Source organism: Pseudorasbora parva, chromosome 21 (assembly GCF_024679245.1).
Source record: "Pseudorasbora parva isolate DD20220531a chromosome 21, ASM2467924v1, whole genome shotgun sequence".
Lineage (NCBI taxonomy): Eukaryota > Metazoa > Chordata > Actinopteri > Cypriniformes > Gobionidae > Pseudorasbora > Pseudorasbora parva.
The window spans coordinates 29518930-29539934 of record NC_090192.1 but is presented as its reverse complement, the minus strand read 5'-3'; the positions used below and the strand labels follow the sequence as shown (position 1 = coordinate 29539934).

At 34.7% G+C, this 21005-nt stretch overlaps 3 protein-coding genes across 4 annotated transcripts; 1 reads left to right on the top strand and 2 right to left on the bottom strand.

The window, feature by feature from the left end:
• Positions 1-8694: 8694 nt before the first annotated feature.
• nat9 (N-acetyltransferase 9) lies at positions 8695-11116 on the top strand. 2 transcript variants are annotated; one of them, XM_067429927.1, is made up of 7 exons: positions 8695-8746; positions 8961-9047; positions 9121-9230; positions 9363-9503; positions 9577-9636; positions 9733-9827; positions 10336-11116. In XM_067429927.1, coding segments are annotated over exons 1-7 (654 nt in total). In that variant the 5' UTR covers positions 8695-8744; the 3' UTR covers positions 10495-11116. The 2 variants fall into 2 exon arrangements, with proteins under 2 accessions (XP_067286028.1, XP_067286029.1); XM_067429928.1 differs by having other exon boundaries at positions 8719-8885.
• A 145-nt stretch (positions 11117-11261) lies between these two features.
• On the bottom strand, positions 11262-15088 carry lrrc59 (leucine rich repeat containing 59). Its single transcript, XM_067429926.1, has 8 exons — positions 14930-15088; positions 14627-14751; positions 14394-14453; positions 14130-14288; positions 13908-14012; positions 13687-13759; positions 12488-12679; positions 11262-11866 (listed from the first exon to the last, which is right to left on the bottom strand). Exons 2-8 carry the CDS (start codon positions 14723-14725, stop codon positions 11610-11612), a joined length of 945 nt encoding a protein of 314 aa, XP_067286027.1. The 5' UTR covers positions 14726-14751; positions 14930-15088; the 3' UTR covers positions 11262-11609.
• A 748-nt stretch (positions 15089-15836) lies between these two features.
• Positions 15837-19597, bottom strand: LOC137056234 (5-hydroxytryptamine receptor 3A-like). Its single transcript, XM_067430253.1, has 9 exons — positions 19492-19597; positions 19210-19370; positions 19062-19106; positions 18804-18913; positions 18466-18635; positions 16961-17121; positions 16656-16863; positions 16406-16543; positions 15837-16334 (listed from the first exon to the last, which is right to left on the bottom strand). Exons 1-9 carry the CDS (start codon positions 19535-19537, stop codon positions 16030-16032), a joined length of 1344 nt encoding a protein of 447 aa, XP_067286354.1. The 5' UTR covers positions 19538-19597; the 3' UTR covers positions 15837-16029.
• Between the last annotated feature and the right edge of the window lie 1408 nt (positions 19598-21005).

Below are 21005 nucleotides of genomic sequence, written 5' to 3'. Positions count from 1 at the left end.
CTAAGGGGAAAATAAGCATTGCAATAACTTTGAATATGCTTGAATTTCTGGCGGAAATCCACCAGTACCACTGGAATTAAAAACATTCAAGCAAATCGAGATACGGTAAGCAGACTGGTTATGGTACTGGCTCAAACATGTATTTGGTATCATTTTTAAACCAAAAACGTTATGGACAGCAGCTTTAAAATAAGTGCCTTTTCTTTTGAACTCTCAACAGCATTCTGGGGGGGGGGGGGGGTGTATGTTGATTTCCACACAAATATTAAGCAGTACAACAACATATGATAATAAGAAGTATAGGTAACACTTTATTTTAGGGTTCAGTTCTGGTTTTTAACTTGCTTATTACCATGTATATTAGGATATTGGCTGTTTATTACTTAGTATAAAGCATATTGATGCATTCTGCATGACCTTATTCTACATCCCTTAATCCTACCCAATACCTGAACTTAAATGCTACAAAAACTACCTTACTTATTTATTGAGGCAAAAGTCAGTATTAGTGAATAGTTAATGCGTGTTTCCCATGCTAAAGTGTTCCTGAAATCTTTCTTGACATCAAATAGCATATTAGAATTATTTATGAAGGATCATGTGACATTGAAGACAGACATAAATTACATTTTTAAAATATATTTTAAAAAGTTACTGTCAATTATAATAATATTTCACAATATTACTGTTTATATTTGATTAAATACATGCAGCTTTTTGAACATAAGAGACTTATTGAAAACATTTTTTAAAAAATCTACCCCAAACTGCTGAACGCTATAGTTCATATTTAGTGAAACATAGTGTAAATTTGGAGATAAAAGGTAAAACTATAACTTTGCCAATATTCACCTTTGCTGGTGAATGTTCCATAACTTTTCGTGAATGGACAGTGGTTATCATATTTGTGCTTGATGAATATGTGTCCAGCATATGTGGTCATTGAGATCACTGTGTGATCTGGGAACGCTCTATGGGATCAATGAGTGGCCAAGTTATGTCCACTATGTGTGTGTGTGTGTGTGTGTGTGTGTGTGTGTGTGTGTGTGTGTGTGTGTGTGTGTGTGTGTGTGTGTGTGTGTGTGTGTGTGTGTGCGTGTGTCTCGCAACAGGCTGTGAGAGTGTCACAGTCCCCTCAGTAATTCAGGGCTTCCAGCTGAGATCAGCTCTAATAAACCATCTGCCACGTCATCCTGCTGCATTCCCACTACGCCATCACAATGCCTCAATTCCTAAAAAAAAAATCTCCTAAATGCAGGATACTCAGCGATGCTAAAACATGTATCTCATCAGAGGTAACATGAGTGACGATATGAAAAATATCAGAAAATAAACATGCGGAGGTGGATCATTAAAGTTTAAAGAAGGACAGATACTCCTATAGTAAAATAAAGTGACCATGCAATCAAACGTCATGCTCAGTAATTAATATTTAAATAAGTAGCCTACATTCATATATCAAGGACAAATGCAGAGCAAAAGTGAATACTGTCTTTTTGAACTAACAATTCAAGCCCCATGTCCTCTATTTTAACACTCTGAACTGAATTAAAAACAGAAGTCAAGAGTGTGCATCAAATTCTGCTCCTGACATTCCACAGAAGCTGTTACTGGGCGGTACCTTTTTAAAGGGTACACTTTTGTTCCAATGCACTTTACTAGTATGTACCTTTATAAAGGGACAGTTTACCCAAAAATGAAAATTCTGTCATAATCATAAATCAAATCTGTCATTTACTCACCCTCAAGTTGTTCCAAACCTGTATGAGTTCCTTTCTTGGAACTAGAGGCTAGACAACAAAAGAAGATATTTTGAAGAATATAAGTAACCAAATAGTTGACAAGGCTCCATTAAACTCCCATATAATATGGGAAAAAAAATACAATGGAAGTCAATGAGGACATCATTTTTGGGTGACCTATCCCTTTACAGCCATCATTAAATAAAAATTGATCCTATTTAGATTGTTAGCACATATTAAAGGTCTTAGAGTGGACAATTATTCAGTGTAAGTTAATACACAGAAGAAAAAAAAAATTGTCACAGTAATTTTTAATCAAAATCTGAAAAGTAACTTCCGGTCTGGAAATGGCGTTCCTACTCCGATGAGCGGCTTAGGTCAGAAAATGCTTAACCACGCCCCTCCAACTGTTAGTCTGCTATGAGCGAGAGATGGAGAGGAGGAGCGCTGAGGTAAAACCCCGCCCTCTATTCAATATTCCGTTTCACTTGGAAATACGTTAGAGCACTGAGCTTTTGTACCTTTTTTCTGCATGGCTCAAAACCTTTTTGTACTGTATTTCCTAAAGTTGATGAAATTAAATTAAATAAACATGAACCACGATCTGATGTTGTAACAGCAGGGTCAGTAGAAATGTTTAATATATTAAGATTGCTAATATATTGTAAAGTGTTCTTAATTTATCTCAAAATGTATTATCTATTTCTGATGAACACCTTCCCCAGAAATTTAATTAAGTTCATAATAGCATACTGTATTAATGGAATAACACTGTTAATAAAATCTGACAGAAATCTAAGATTTAATGGCTTTTTTAATTACACAAAGAAACTAAAACTTTGTTTTGTCTGTTATTTTAATTGTGATGACAAACAGTTGAATGTGGAACATATTTAAATAAATGCACTATTTATGGAGCATTCAAAGCTTAGAAAATGTATAACACGTATCACAAATGTTGTACTCTAATGCGTTGAGCTTAATTTTATGTAGGGAAATAAACAAACTCATGCCATCGGAGTTATGGAAATTATTGCGACAAACATCAGATATGCAATAATAAAACACAAGTGTAATTATGCTCAGTTGTTCTCTGAGAAGGTTTGGAATAGTTCTAGGCTATTAAACTTTAATGGATTCATTTGCATTTGTATCAACACTGACAAAAAAATATTACATATTTCTCAAAGTTTAATTTGGCTTTTAAATTAATGTTGTGATATAAAATAACATTTTACAGCTTAAATGAATCTTAATAGGGGAACATATCAGCAGAGAAATCCTATAAATACTAGAAGCATTATATTTCCCTTGTAAATCATGCCTGATTTCTTTCTGTAGTTTTGCTATAGTGAAGCTCACACACTCAGTTCTGGTTTGTGACTGTCAGAGTATTTCCCATATGTATCTCATTAGAGGTAACATAAATGATGATATGAAACATCAGAGCATAAACTTGTGGCGGTGGATCAGCAGAGTTTAAAGAATGACAGATACTCCAATAGTAAAACTGACACAGCAATTCCTCAATTAAAGTGACCATGCAATCAAACGTCATGCTCAGTAAATAATATTTAAATAAGTACCTTCATATCTAAAGGAAAAATGCAGAGCAACTGTCTGTTTGAAACAACAAGTCAAGCCCCATGTCCTCTATTTTAAAGGGGTGATGAATTGAGAAATCAACTTTCCCTTGCGCTTTTGATATATAAAATGTCATGGTAATGTAAGAATATCCTCTAATTTTCAGAGCTGAAAACTTCCTTGTTAGTCAAAGAAAAGCTTTTATAGACACCAGGCCCAGAAATTGATCTTGTGCTTAATACTTACTTCATTGCGCGATGAAACACTGCCTCTACAGCACGTCTAATCCAGTGGCCTGATGTGCTAGCTGGTTAACAACAATAAACATGCTGAGGAAGATAGCAAGATATTGTGCTATTCCTGGTTGTGGAAGAACACAGCCGCTGCATAGGCTTCCTTCGGATCCTAATATTAGGAATGTGTGGGTGAACTTTATTTTTAATGAAGTTCCAGCTCACGTGGAGAAGACATGTTCACTTCATTTCACTGCGGAATCGTTTGGAAACAAATCTCGATGCTGGATTTAGATCCGACAGGAATGGTGCAACACACTAATGTGAGTAAAACGTGTTTTTATATATAATAGTACTGCATTGTTATAGATCATTTTTCTTATGTGTACGTGTCTAACAGAAACATACATTTAGCACGCTGGACTCAGACACGTATGGGCCATCGCTCGCAAACCCCGCCAGGCCGATGAATCTCATAATATTCCGTTTTTGATCTGTGTTGTCTCTCGAATTACTTCACATTTGAAGGGTGGCGGGCGCGCACATGTGTGTGTTTCCGCGAGGTTTCACACTTATATCGACCGATCTTTTAATATAAAAATAGTAGTCCAATCAATCGCGGGTTGATGAGAAATAAAACATTGTGTTTGTTTGATAAATACGTTTACGAGCCCTGTGATGGAGAGAATCATTCCGGTTGCCGCTTCTCCCTCACTCTCTCCTCCCTCATGTAAACTGACAGTGGAGCTGAAGCTCATTAATTATGCAAATATTATCCAATCCTAGCCGTGGGCGTTTACTTCCAAGTCTCCAGTGCGTCACGCCCATCAGAACCCAGCGTTTTGGAGAGAGCCTCAAAACAGTGTAAATAGCCTATTACTTATTAGTTATGATGTTTTTAAATGTAAAAACCACACGAACATCATTAGTTGACCTCAGACAACAGTATAAAAAAATTTAAAAGCCAGTTCATGACCCCTTTAACACTCTGAACTGACTAAAAAACAGAAGCCAAGAGCGTGCATCATATTATGCTGCTGAACATATTAGAAGAGAGATCAATTAACAGTAAAGCATTATATGATCACTTGTAAATCTTGCCTTATTTCTTGCTGTAGTTTTGTGAATGTTCTGGATTGTGACTGCCATAGAGTATTTCCCACAAAGAATAGAGTGGGCTGCTTTTGTAGAAGTGATAGATGTCACAAAAGCGCTGAACTGTCTCTAGTCCTTGCAATGGTTTTGCTTCCACCTTTGGACAGGATTTATACACACAAAGTTCAAAGCAGCCAATGGAACAGTGGTCCACGCCTGAAACTCAACCATGCTAAAGCAGGATGTGTTGAATGTATGCATCAGAATTGCATAAAAAGTCCAGAAATTACAACAGCAGCTTTTCATAAACATAATAACTTCCAAAAGGTAGCGGACCACATTTCACACCAATTTACCTTACATTTATTCCTTTATACGGTTTCAGGGCAAAAAATGAGTACTGCATTTTTTGCATGATGCAAATAGGAACAACAAGAAATGAGAAAATTACAATTCACATCAGAGTCTGAGAATGTTAACATTTGCATTCATCTCCTGATGGAGTAAACTGAGGGGATATTTCAAGTCAAGATTTTGCATACGGCAGCAACGAGGCTCATGAAGGACAGATGTGATAAATAGTAATTGTCGTATTATTAAGTGTAGGTCTTATTTTCTTATATGGTTAAGAAGTGTCTTGAAGTTCTCAAAGGCTAGTTGTCAGACTTTTTAATGCATATTTCTCGAGGAAATTTGAAAATTCAAGATTCAGAAATTCACTTTATGGACAGGGATAACTTTAAGGCTTAATTACAAAAAAAGTTTCTGAACATTTTACCTATGAAAAAACACTGAAAACACATTCACATTTGTAACACCGGAGCATAGTGTGGGGTAAGTTGTCACAACACAAGGTGTTACTTTTGCTGATTTGTCAGCTGAAATTAAATAGAAAACCAATTAAGAGAGAATTTAAAAAGCAATGTCTCATATCAAATTGTGTAAACATGAAATGTTTCATTAAACTGTTCTGGAAATAGTTTTGAGATCATTATGATTTAAAAATAAATTACTAATAATTTTATTGAGCAAAGATGTAATCATTTGATCAAGAGTGACAGTAAAGACATTTAATGTTATAATAATGTCCTTTAAAATGTTTCTTGGGCACCAAATCAGCATATTAAAATGATTTCTGAAGCATTATGTGACTGGAGGCTGGAAAGCAATTATTTTAAATGGGAATATTTCACAATATTATTTCATAATATTACCGTTTTTATTTTATCATATAAATGCAGTTGTGGTGAGAACGAGACTTCTTTCTCAAACATAATTTTTTTTTTTTACTATTTCAACAGTGTATCTATTGGTGAAACGATTTTCTGTCCTCCATACGCATGGCAGAATCACTCACTTCATTCAAAAGACAGGTAAAAAAAAACTAATCTCTTCTATGAGCACTTAATCTTATCATTAAAATAAAATCTATCTCTATCTCCTCTATCTTTCTCTTTTCCCTCCCTATTCTTGTTTTTGCTACTCTGAGTAATATCTAAATCTTTGTATTTAGGGCACTTTTTGGGTTTCTTTGCCTCTTCATGACAGATTGCTTCCTGTACTCCTCAGTTGTAAATCGCTTTGGATAAATGCATCTGCTAAATGCATACATGTAAATATATCTTAAATAAATAGTCAACTCTTGCCATAATGTAGGCTATGCATCATGATTCTGTTCATTACATCAGAAATGTATTGCAATTTTAATAGTCCGTATTTTGAGAGAGGTTTGAATTAGGAGGTTGAAACCAATATACAATACATTGAAAACAGACTTTTACTAAGATATGGCCCTTTCATGTATGACAACTGGCCCTGTTCTATGTGACAGCAATACAATAATACCTCCTGTATGTATGTTTCACCATATTTTTAGTTGACGTGACACCCTCCTTAGCAGGTAATGATAGAGTCTGTGGGAATCTGACATCTTTTGCCTGCTGTTATTGCCTATCACAGATGCTCCATGTATTATTGCTTATAAAGCCGTCACAATAAATGACACACCGTCAGCACATTTATGAAATTACAAGAGAGGACAGTCATCAATCATCACTCTCCATTTAAATATTCTGTTGATTTCTCCTGTGTATTTCCTGCAGGGTAACAGGGCACATCAGGAAGGATCATTAAGTTGGGAAATATTAATTACAAAAACAATCTCCTCTAGTTTGCTAGTTTTTTTTTTTTTTAAAGGAAAAAAGTATGTCAATAAAATAAATCTTTCCCATAGCTCTCCCTACTAAACCCGTCTGTCTACCTGTCAACTTGCTCTGTGTTTATTTGTATCTACAGGCACATCAACAGGATGGAGAGCGATGAGAGAGAGAGAGACCGCCTTGTCCGCTTGAGCGTCTATCTCCCAGGTGGCTCCCGCAGGACCCCACATACTTATGGCCTCTTCACTGTCACTTAATTCATTACCGCAGAGGAAGGCAGACTGAGGGGACTCTATTAGACTAATTTTAGAGAAGAGGAAAGATAGATGCTTTCCCAGTGAGCGAGCTGAATGAATCCCTTTTATTAGTATTGAGTGATGGCTCGTCACCGTCACGCCGTGGATGACTGGCATGAGGGCGATGACAGAAACACAGCGGCGAATGTGCCATTCGTCCTTAAAGAGTGTCACTTAAGACAGGGGTGAAGGGAAAAACACATGATGAGCTGGTCACTTTAAGAACAGACCTGCCCTGCTCACTCGGATACATGACAAACTGCCCTTTTCAAAATGAAGTTAGCCTCTAACACTACTCACCTTGGTGCCTTATTTGAGTACCATAAAAAGATCCAAATGGAAAAATTATAAATAAGCAGAATAAATAATTTTGTGAGTAGGACGAGGGTAAATATGTCAAGTCTGATTACACCAGGAGAGTTTGACACCTACTACCAGACCACTATAATGGTCTTTTTTTGAGCTGCCATAAAAGTACCACATAAAGTACATTATATTTCATACAAAGTCATAGGGTCTTGCTATACGCAAGAACAAATGATGTTTATAATATGGTAAAAACTTCTTCAGCTCACAATAATCACAAGTGCTGATTGCAAAAAAAAAAAAAAAAAAAAATTGTGCACAAACTTAATTGGGTCTCATTTGAATATGAGATCTAAAAACAATCATCTTCAATAATCAGCTTCAGAGAATGTGGAAAATAACACACTTTGTAAAAAAAAAAAAAAAAAGGCAGCAGAAAAATAACTCATCAAATAACTCTGTTTCATGGAAGAACAAAAGGCATAAGAGCAACATCAGGTAGGGAAAACAATGACAGAACTTTCTTTTTTTTGTGTATAGAGTCACAATTTGGTCAAAAAACTCAAAAGAGAGTCCAGAGAGCATGTATGATAAGCCGGAACTGTGGGATATACAGATATACATCTGTAATTTGAACAACATGAATAATTATTGCAATAATCACATTTAAATTCGAATGTCCCTGTGTCAAAATAAAATATGTATTTATTTCCCATGTTTGTTGATTGTTGTTTGTTGATTTCCCATGTTTTTTGATTATTTCCCATTTTGTTGACCAATTAAAAATGTAATAAAAAATCTGAAAATTTGATATCCTATCTCTGTGATTTTCTCAGGATGAGATGTTCGACAAACCAGAGAAAATCACAAAACAGAACAAAATGCCTTAAATAAGCTATATTTACTAATGCTACTTTTTTACCTCCAAAATAATGTCATTCATGGATAATAATGTCGTTAGGAACTGCATCTTTACAAGGACATCAAAATCAACATCAAAACATCAAAATCATTACAATTTCTGTGCACATGAATAATTTGTCCATTGACTTTTTTATATAAAAGCCTACTTTGTGGGGAACGCTATGTGGTCATTACTATATGAACGAACCCTATGACAGTTTCTATCATAAACACTATCGTTTCCATTGTTTCCCCAAACATATTTTAAATTTGTTTTTTTTAATTATAACGTATATTTATTTAATTACACATTACACGTAACTCTTCAGCGAAAAGCTGTGATCTTGCGCCCTCTCGTGTTTCAGAATAAAACTGTGCAACAGTTTCTGCGCACCCTGATGACGTTGCTCATATGCGCCGCTGTTTATGTGAGTTGACTTCATTGAAACTCGTAAGATTGTGATACGATTTTTATGATACGTCTATTATGGCTCGTTGAATATGTACGTAAATTAAGCAGATGGACATTATTTGAGCGACCATTCTGTATTCAAGTTTGAATCTGAGGTATGGCGGTGACAAAAATGCTAAACTGCTATATAGAATACTAAGTTATGTGCCTTAAAACACTTTATGTTACAGGCTGCTTATAATGAGGATAAATGAAGATACATTACTGGAGGGGGAGAAGGTTGTATTGGTACCTTACAATGCAGATCATGTTCCCAGGTATTAATGAGTGGATCCAGGATGTTATCCCATGTCTCAGTTCATTCTAACCTAATCTTACCCGTATTTTCAGGTATCATCAATGGATGTGCTCTCCAGAACTGCAGAAGCTGACCGCATCAGAGCCTCTGACACTGGAGCAGGAATATGACATGCAAAGTAGCTGGAGAGAAGATGATGACAGTGAGCTTCCACCTTACACATGCACATTTTTCCCGTTAGTGTCCTGTTGACATTCAAGTACATGGCCATTGTCCAGTATTACCGCTGATCTGTTTCCGTTTTTCGTTCATATGCGATTTTCCCCTCTCACAGAGTGCACCTTCATCATCTTGGATAAGCTGAAATGGGCAGATCCGAGTATACCGGAGCAGGAGTGCATGGTGGGAGATGTCAACATTTTCCTCACTGACCCCAGCGATCCTTCCCTGGCTGAACTGGAGATTATGATTGCAGGTAATATAGGTTGAAGTGATGTTAATGCATTCAGATTGACTGTGGTCTGTCAGTAACATTAAGCCGGTTTTAGTGCCCTGCTACAGAGGAAAAGGACTTGGCAAAGAAGTGACACGCATGATGATGTGCTATGGTAAGATGAAGCTGATGAAGATCTATTAGTAGTAGTAGTTGTCCTTAGTTACTACTCTAATTATGTACATTCTTTTTTGTTGATTTTCCTCAACAGGCATCCATAAACTTGGAATTCGAAAGTTTGAAGTCAAGATTGGTTTGGATAACAAAATTAGCATTGCCATGTTCAAGAAATTCCACTTTCGAGAGGTGAGAATGAATAGACTAGTTGTTTTAACTCCCAACTGATTTTTCTCTGTCTCTCACTGAAGAAATTCAGCTTTGCCATCACAGAAATAAATAACATTTTAAAATGTATTAATATATGTATATAGTGTTTAGGAAAAGGAAATGCACTGTTTAAGATTTTTGGACCTTAAAGGAATAATTCACCCAAAAATAAAAAAATTCTGTCATCTAGTCAGAAAATACATTTCTTTGTTCTGCTAAACACAACGGAAGATATTCAGAAGAATGTTTGTAACCAAGCAGATCTCATTTCCATTTCCATTTCCAGATCTCGGCAGCCATTGACGACAATACAATGGTAGTCAAAGCTGCCGAGATCTGCTTAGTTACAAACATTCTTCCAAATATCTTCCGTTGTGTTCAGCAGATCAAAGTTTTGGATGTGAGTAAATGACAGAATTTTCATTTTGGGGTGAACAATCCATTTAACTAATTCTCTAAAGTGTATATATGTTTTCTCTCTCTGCAGCTCTCCATCAGTGAAGTCTTTCAGGAGGTCACTCTTGGGGTCACTGTGAACGAGGCTTTACAGAAGCATGTGTTTGGAAACATGGACTTCATGCTGCAGAGGGAGTATGGGAAGGCCCGGGACAGTAGACAGGCAACATTCACACCATTATCTCTGTGAATAAACAGCCTTGAAATAGAAATACGGTTAAAGATTTGTAGAAGGCTCTATGTAAAGAAAAAAGCCCTATGGTGGATCTCAATATGAAATATTAATCACTCATTGTGTCAAAGAAAGCTGAAGTACCACTAGTAGGTGACATCTTTTAATGTTTATCGCATTCTTATACTGTGTGTGGCAAAATATTTCTGAATTTTTTAAATTCAGAATTACATGTGAAGACTCAAGTCAACACAACCAGACATTCAATACTGTATCATTGTAATTGTTATTATTGTATTGTGATTTTAACCTCTTATGGCATGGAAATCAAGAAACCATACTGTAAACAATCTCAAATCGAAACCTTTAAACTTGCATATTATTTGCATATGCATGTTGTTTAAAAAAATAATTGATGTAGAAAAAAAAGACAAATTATATTTATATTTTTGTTGCTTATAATATTATTGTAGTTTGTGAGTATATACAGGATACTCACAAAACCGTGTCTTGTCAGTTATTTGTGTTGTAGTAAATTTATGGCATTTATTATCCTTGCAACAAAATATACACTCATGAAAACAAGTTTGTGGTCCATTAATGTAAACAATAAATAATGATGCTGGTTATATGACCTAAATGATATGTTTTCATTAAAAGCTGATTCCAAAAGTATTCTTATGTCCTGGCAAGCTAGCACATTTAGTCTGTTTTAGATAAAAACTTGCCTAAGAGAGCTGGGTTTGATTTTGCTTTCACTACCTGTAGCACAGGCTGCAAACGGGTACGCTAATCAAAATTGATCTAATCTTTTATTATCAGATGTTGTGAAACAGTATTACATAAGACTCCAAATGTTGCACATTATTCATCAACTGTTTCTTGAAGTCCATCCTTAACTCCATTTATTCCTTTGCTGTTTGGCAGTTTAAAGACATACAAGCAGGATTTCCATTCACAGACTGGTCCATAGTTCTCACATGGATTATTACAGTTTTTAAAAAGATGCAGTAATGAAAAGGAAAAAAAAACAATTCCATAGGAATTTCTGCAGACAGGTCTGTGACTTAGTCCCATTGCGTTGCCTGAACGGCTCAGATCCGCAGCAAGATAGATCGTTATCAGAGACGTTCTTATGTTCTGAGATCAGACATTTTCTGAATGACCTGCTGCACAACCTCCAGGCCCTGTGCCCACCTCACAGTCTCCTCAAAATGAACATTGAGTGGAACACAGAACGCCTCCTTCCTCAGGTCAGTCAACTGGCAAACTGCTAATACACTTGATACTCCCACAGTTAGCAGGAGAATGAGTTTTAGGAGCAGAGAGAAGAACAGGGAGCAGATGGAGCGCTTGACTTTGGGCACAGACTCTGACGTTGTCTTTTTACCTGTAGTGAAGGTAGTGTAGAGCTTACAATCAAAGCATCAAACAAACATTATAACTTTTCTGTACATACACTACCATTCAAATAAATAACAATTTTTTTTTGAAATTATTATTGTTCAAATTGACAGTATATTGTTCATACTGTATTGACAGTAACAAAAAAAATCTATTTAAAACCAATTCTGACAAAATATTTTTCTATTTAAAGTCATTCATTCTGACAAATGTATTATGGTTTCCACAAAAATATTAAGATGCAACAGTTTGCAACATTAATAATAATAATAAGCATGTTTTCCACATTAATAACACATTTCCTGAGCACCAAATCAGCATATTAGAATGATTTCTGAAGGATCATGTGACTGAAGACCGGAGTAGCGATGCTGAAAATTCTGCTTTATTAATATATATTAATATAACTTGTAATTGTAATACTATTTACTGTTTACCAGCAGCCCTGGTGAGCATAAAATACTTGTTTTAAAAATCTTACTTTAAACTTTAGAAAAGTAGTGTATATTAAAAAAACAATAATAATGTGAACATACATTTTATGAACATGGAAGTGAGTATGTGATGTAAATTAATGGAGTTTCAGGTAATATAAGAAAAATTGTACCTTGATTTTGAGCAGCTTTCTTTTTCTTCTCTTCCTTCTTCTTTTTCTGTTGTTCTTGTGCAGCAAGAGCAGCCATCTGAGCTTGATACTCCTTTCTCTTCCTCTCTTTCTCTTCAGCTTTTTTCTTTTTCTGTGCTTCTCTTTCCCTGGCCTCCTTTTCCCTCTGCTTAGCTTCTTTTTTCTTTTCTTGTTCTGTAAGGGAACAAAACTAATTATAAACTTAATAGATCATTTTAATATATTATTAATCAAATGTATACAGATAAAATGTTTTGAACAAAAAAAGGGGGGAGGGAGAGGATAGGAGAGGTTATTGGTAACACTACAATAATGTTTCATTAGTTAACATTAACTAATAATGAACTGCACTTAAAACACATTTATTTAACTTTGTTAATGTTAATTTTAACATTTACTAATGCATTATTAGAATCTTATTAACATTAGTTAACTGTGAACTAACATGAACAAACCTTAACAGTTGTATTTTTTTAAGTAATGTTAAAGATTAACAAATACAGTAACAAATGTACTGCTCATGGTTATTTCATGTTAGTTAATACATTAATATTAGCTAATGAAATGCTTAATTGTAAAGTGTTACAAAGTTATTTTGATTAAAGATTATGAGCACATTCATTTAAAAAAAAATTATGTGCACGGATAAATCATTTATAAAAAAAAAAATGCTGTAATATTCCATTTAAAAAAAAAGAACAGTCAATTTTGATTTCATGGCAACTAATAGTATGCTCAAATTAGAATGATCATAAATAATTTGTAATGGAGGAACATATTAAAACTGAGAAGAAAAAAAACAGACATTTAAATTAGTGCTGTCAAATCGATTAATCGTATCTAAAATAAACATTTGTGTTTACATAATGTATTTGTTTGTGTACTGTGTATAATTATGTATGAATAAATACACATGCATGTATATATTTAAGAATGTTATATTTATATATAAAATCCACTGTGTGTGTGTGTGTGTGTGTGTGTGTGTGTGTGTGTGTGTGTGTGTGTGTGTGTGTGTGTGTGTGTGTGTGTGTTTCTCCATATATTTCTTATATATACATGAATGAGTGAATTATTCACAGTACACACACATATATTACACAAACACAAACTTTTATTTTGGATGTGATTAATCGATTTGACAGCACAATTTAAATATATAGAAGTACTATGTACCCTACCTCTCTCTTTTAACAATCGACGTTCTCGTTCCTTTTCTGCTTCTTCCTGCAGTACCTTCATGTGCTGGAGAACCTGGATATAGACAAAAATACAAACTTTGTGAATATAGTAGTAATGCATAATAATTTGTTAATTTGGAATTGTTGCAAATCTTTACAAGCTTATTTTATATTGTAAAACACTCATCTCTAACATTTTCACATCTGAGCACTTTACTCACCCTGGATGCACACTGTTTGCATTGCTTCTCATCCAAGCAATCGCCTGCAGCCTTGGCCAGTGTCAACTCCAAGGGGTTATCCTTTAGATCCAGCCATTTCAGACTCTACAACAACCAAATTCCCTCCATTACCAAATGATACTGATAAGTATAATATAAGACCTCAAAAGGCATTATCTATTACAGAAGTTTACGTTTGCAGCCATGACAGCCCAAACACACCTTGAGTTGTGAGAAGCCAACGGGAAGCTGTTTCAGTTTATTGTTGTATAAATCCAGGTGCTGGAGATTAATGAGTTGTCCAATTTCTTCTGGTAAGCAGACGAGCTGATTCTTGCTCAGATCAATTTTGATAAGGTGAGTCAAGCTACAGAATTCAGGCTGGTGAAGTAACAAAAACAGCACACATCATAAAACAAAAATAAAACCTTACAGAAAATCCAGTTGTTGTTGTTTTTATATTACTTTTTTACAGTTGTTACTTACAGTCAGGGTCGTTAGATTATTACAGGACAGATCCAAAAACGTTGCCTTCGGAAAGGCAGCCTGCACAGAAACCAATGATTTCAGTTTTCAATGTTTCCACACACTTTGCACACGGGTAGGCTAAATTAATACAATGAAGCTAAAGAGGGGGATTAAACCTTTCTAAAAAAATAATAATAATAATAAAAGATAAAGTTAGTACACTCAAGATAATTGTAAATTTAACTACTTACCAGCTCCTTGACTGGCACTTCTGTAAGGTTACTAAGACTCAAATCAAGCTCATTGCCATCAATTTTGTCCTTAATGTTTTCAACTTTGGCTTTAATCATGTTGATGTGCTGCTCCTTGCTGGACACTGAATAAAAATATATATGTATGATCAGTAACTTAATCAATGCCACTAACGCACTCACATGAAAGCAAGTTTTGACAGCTACATGGTAAGGGCAAAATAAGAGTTTTCATTGTTAAAGTTGAAGTAAAACAGCAGCGTTCTGATATTATGTCTTCTTGTAATGAATGAAAGTTGTTACCTTGTTACAGACGGTGAGAAACAGTCCAGACTCACTGCAGTTGTGTAGTTGAATTCAGTGAGTTCGCAAAGATTTCTCACTGCAATGGATGAAATTAAAATCCACGTCATTGCTCGCGCGTGCCAGGAGGCGCAGCCCAGCTGACTGCGTGTCTCTTTGGAGGAGCGCCCGCTGTGAGCGCCATCTAGCGTCTGGAGGTCATTGACTCGCGCGCTTGTTTGTAAACCCATTGACATATGATGTCTTATGTGTAAACCTACTTGGATTTTTAGAGAACGGAAAAGGATAGAGGAAAATAGCGGTCAAAATTTAGGAATAATGAAATGTTTTAATGTTTTTGAAATAAGTCTCTCGTGCTCACAAAGGCTACGCTTATCTTTTTTTAAAATAGCCTACAGTAAAAACAGTGGGCCAATATTGTGAAATATAATTATAATTTAAAATGTGTTTTTTTTATTGGACACTGGGCAATGACCTCAAGATGTTGTCAAAATGTATGTTATCTAAAGGATATCGATTTTAATATATCATTCATATTTTAATTCATTTTATTATATATATATATATATATATATATATATATATATATATATATATATATATATATATATATATATATATATATATATATATATATATATATATATATATATATATATTTTTTTTTTTTTTTTTTTTTTTTTTTTTTTTTTTTTTTTTTTCTAGTGTCTAGTCTGTTGCATTTACGTTTGCATTTTTATTATGACTTGACATCTTTTTGTCCTGTGACTGTATGTCAACTGCAAAATAATCAACTCAAATTTTGTTTTTGTTATGAACATTTACCATGTTAAACATAATTTTGGTTCTCTGTCAGAGAGAATGCATTCATTGATTTTGTGTCCGGTTTTGTTAAAATATTCTGGGGGTTCTGCAGGCTTTATTTCACATAATAAACACAGTTTACAAAGCCAAGCATATTGCAAGGTAGGCTACGGGAGATAAAAAAAAGTACCACAAGATAATTTGAAGTATATGCTGCAGCTAGAATAACAGTAGGCTACTTTTAACAGGAAGACAATATGTATGTAATATTATATGCCCAAGCTTAGAGTCTGAAATTACTCAACTTTCCACTCTCGAAATATGAAACCAAGAAAGAGAGAAATGGAGATGAGATAAACCACAAAGAAAAGCTTGTTAATGCATTTGACCACTCCTAACCAGTATTTCTGACCACTTTGGGCTTTTAAAATATGGGGAACAAAAGTCTGTTTGATAGTCTGAAGTTCTTCCAGGATCTGCTGCAATAAGTGCATGTCATTATTTTTTTCTCTGCTGTATATTTCCTTCAAAATCAGAGACTCTAGAGGCGCCTCCACTCCAGAATAACAGATGTGATCACTGCTGCCTCCTTTGCATTTATCTGAAAGAAAAACGCAATCCTATGGCTATGACAGTAACGTCAATACAGTATCCTGTGAAAAATTTGCATACCTGTTCGAGAGTTGAGATCTTCCGTTCTTTGAACCCACTTAGTGTCTTGTTCAGAGCTCATATTTATTAAGTATATCACCAAAATTGTCTCCAGAAGACTCAACAACATGAAGGAAAAGATAACAATGACATACGTAGCTGCACAAAACAAAAGAGGGAGTTATATGAAACTACAAAGACCATCAAAACGTAGCTCTGATATATGAAAAGACACTTCTGTATTAAGGAAGGTTTCCGAGAATTTCATTACCAATCAGAGGACATCTGTGAGACTTGGATGGCAGGATGTCATTTAGGATGAGCAAAAGTACAGAGATCCCCAGTAGCACAGTTACTTTGAAGCATAGTTTCTCCCCTCTATCTGGTATGAAAAAAGAAGCTAGGTCCAAAATGAGGAAAAACAATACAGGTAGCTGAAAATTGATCAAATGCATCAGGGGCATCCTTCTGACTGAAATCTAAAGCGGGAAGAGATGACATGAGGTGAAACATCTGAGGCTATAATCTCTGGAATGGAAGAAGAAATATGCTGAACTGTAGAAATTAGTATTGTACCGTGTACTTTATAAGATCAAATGTTTGTCCCTCATAACTCTCTTTATCCATCGAGACAGATATGTTCAAGAATTCCCATTCTCCTTGGGTTAATAAGCTTTCCCGAGCTACCTGTGTCGTCTTAGATGAATTGGAGGCAGGGACCAGCTTTATTTCTTGATCTGTTTCACATAAGAGTGACAAAGAATACTTGTAGGGATTTTTTGAAGATGGATTTGGGATACATTAGTTGGGACACTTTTTGCTATTGATATGACTGGAAAAATGTGTCCCAATCAACCCAACCTGAACTAACCCTATAAAGACCTGATTCACAGAAGCGTCATCTTTGATTTTTAATTGGAGTGAAAGCGAGGCTGTGAGGGATGAACATGGACACCTCTTCAGTGGGTTGTTCTGTAATTTAATTAATTTTTGTTATTTTTCTGCTGTCGAAAAACTGCAAAAATATCTTTCCAATAAATGTCAGTGACAAACTCCAGACAACATGAGCTGTGGAAAATTATAAATGCTCTAGGGGTTTTACACAGCTTTTTATAGTTGTTGCATTCCATGTGTGTTTTGGATTTTCTGTTTTCCCTTTATCTTGTGTTTTTCTTTCTGGTTTTGTAAAGCACTCTTAGGTTGTGATCACTGGACATCATGACTAGCATTTGACCAATCCGCTGACGTGCGGGCAGGTTAAATGCCCCCTTTTGCAATAAATGCGAGCATATCAGTGCTAAACCTCACTCAATTCCCACACTGATAAACAGAGACAAATGCGGTGTGTTGTAGCTAACGATTTTGTCTTTTGCATTTAGGATATATTAGCATTCAAAACTTACTGAAAAATGGATCATTTTGACCCATACGTTTTGATGGCTATTGCCATAAATATACCTGTGTGACTAATGACTGGTTTTGTGGTCCAGCATCACAATTTTCATTTTTGGGTGAAATATCCATTTAAATGTTGCACTATCATCCCTTTTACATCTTTAAGCACGTAACAATGCCATTGAAAACACGGAGAGTCTATCCCTCACAGCCCCACTATAATACCTGTCATGGCGCTGCTCTGAAAAAGGTCTACAGGAATGCACAAAAACTGCCAATAAGAAAGATTAATATAAAAACAGGGGAATTATGCACAATTAAATAGTAATACCAGTACGTATTGGTATTACTATTTAATTGTGCATGCTTATTTCCCCTGTTTTTATATTTAGAAGTTACTTTAAAACACTTATAGTTGGAACCTGTTAAATGTAATCTTCAGAAAATCTCCAAATTAATATCCATTTTTCATACTGTACATTATGTGTTGCCTAAATTAACATGTAACATTTAAGATTTTATTTATTAATGTTTTATTTTTATTTAGACAAGATCATATAGATTTTAATATTACTCATTTATCGATTATCTGCCAACAGGTAAATAATTATCAACTTATATGCCAGATTTTAATATTGTACATATTGTACATCCATATTTGTATTACTTTTTAAGTGTGCACTTACCTGAGTGATTAATTGAAGACACTGTTATGTGGCATGTTTGAGTATCGAAAGGAAATTTGTGCACATTCATTGTGCAGGTGCTGACAATTTTATGGTCGTCCTCCATTGTCACATTTCCATCATGAGTAATGTACAAAAATGGGTTCAGTGGTCCATCTTCCTTTTCTGCACTGAAACATGTCGATAAATTACATTTTCTTCATGGTAAGTAAAATGAGTTTGTCAAAGCAAATCTACCTGTATACATTATTCAGTTTAGATTTTCCAACACATATGTAAATAATACCTCTCAATGTTATATGATTAATAAACAAGGTACTTTAGTTGTATATACTCACGTCTCAAGAACATAGAGGTCTGGTTTCCAAAGCATCTCTTTTGGTAAAATCACTTTCTTAATGCCACAGAAATCATTAGGATCCCAAGATATTCGGTCATTGTTCCATCTCTAAGTCAGGAAAATATAATTAAATAAATATAGATAATGAATATCCTTTAAGCAGCTAAATTATTTTAACCAGTATATTTCCTCTTTTTCAACTATGCAATATAATCAAGGAATTAGAAGATATGCTTGACACTTGTTTAACACTTACCACAGACATCCATAAAAGGGGTACAAAGATTTGAGATTTTTCAATCTGCAAAAAAAATACTTAATAATAAAACACATAATAAATAAAATGTAAAAACTAAAAACTTGACATTTTACACAGAACATGTGTAGGTTCTTTGCAGTCATACCATTGAAAGGATGCCGTAGAGGTAAATATCAACATAGATTATGGTGGGGTATGTCCAGTCCAGTGCAGGACGGCAAGTTGTGAATTTCTCATTGCCTTTGGTAAGATTTAAATATTCCAGCACATCTTGCTTACTGCATACTCGTTTAAGGGACACACCATCTGCAAGCCAGTAAATATATCTGTTTTAGATGTAAATAAACCAACGTAGAAGCCCCATTAGTGGTGCTTATATTTAAAACTGGCCGCTGTGCACTAAAAAAAGAATTGAAGCTTTACTCACCTATTAGAAAAAGCATACAGGTAACACAGACAAGGAAAGAACTCATATCCAAAATTCAGTGTAAGACGATGGGTCCCAGTAACGGGTTCCAGTCACAGTCTGCGTTTATATAACAGTGCAAGATGAAAATGGATGGGATATTAAATATAATAATGGAGAACACCATTCCCCTGAGCACCATAAAACGTTTTGATGGGATAATGAAGGCAATTTTTCCTCACAAATGTGACATTTATTCTGCTGTTATTGGTTTGTGGTGGAGGAAATCTTTGATTGATTTTGTGCTGAGTGGATGATGGACACATACTAAGGATACCATCCAGGATACTATCCTGGAAGATGTGCTTTTATTTGACAATTTTGATCACAGAGTAATGTCAAAGAATTACTTGTTGGATGCATTGAATATTAGATTACACTAAGGACTCCATACATGTTTTTATTACATTAAATACATACATAGTGGCTGGAAATGGCTGAGATTTACTGGAATGCCTCTACTTCTAGAATATTTTTTTTACTTTAAATGGCCTTTCAGATGCATTTAAATATAAAGATTATATCTCTATAATCTATGATAATAACATAAAAACATATTTCATGTTTCCTCCAAACAATGTTTTCAAGGGATCAATGCAGGGACATGAATGGTCGGAGAACATTTATGCAAAAATGTGTTCATTCAACAGAATATCTGCTTAGAGATAATTCATCTGTGCAATTTAGGAAAAATTAATTGTTTAGCTGTTGCAAATTTATAGTGGTTTTGATGCACAATATTGTTTTTAATCATGTCTTATAAGAAATATTTAAACCTTTGAAAATGCAGATCCTGTTGTAAATAATAGTGCAAAAAATCACTTAATAATACAATCTTTTTTTTTTTTAAACAATAAAGTAAAAAATAATTGTATGCATATATAGTAGCCACGAACTAAGAATTGGTTTCCTCGTTTTACTAAATGGTGGCCATGGGATCCACATGTCATGCTCTGTAACCACACTTGAACAGTAAATTGCAAAAAAGAAAAAAGGAAAGGTATTTTCTTTTACAATGCTCCAAACAAAACTTTTATTCAAGAAAAAAGTTTATTTAGTTTTCAACATTTTGTAATCTTCATTCTACAAAAGTGAATTGATGCAACCCATTCCTCATGTAGGTTACTCCTCCTGGTGCAAAAAGAGGACAGAACAGAATCACAAAAGCAATACAGATAGCGAAACTGGAGAAAACTTCTTGAATACCTCCATGCTCGGAGCATGTTACACGACAGTGGTTTCTCTCTGCATGTAAATGTGACATTCTGCTGTAAAACATTCAATGCATGGTTATGTTTATCTCTATTGCCTCCAGACAACAACGTGCTATCATGCGGCTGTATTGCTTGGCTTGTGACTCAGTACCTGTTGCTTACACGTGTAAGCTCAGTGTGGAAGGGCTAAACGTATAGTGCAAATGTAAAGGTGGAGGATTTCTATTTTCTGACTGCAACTACCATGCGTTTACCACATGC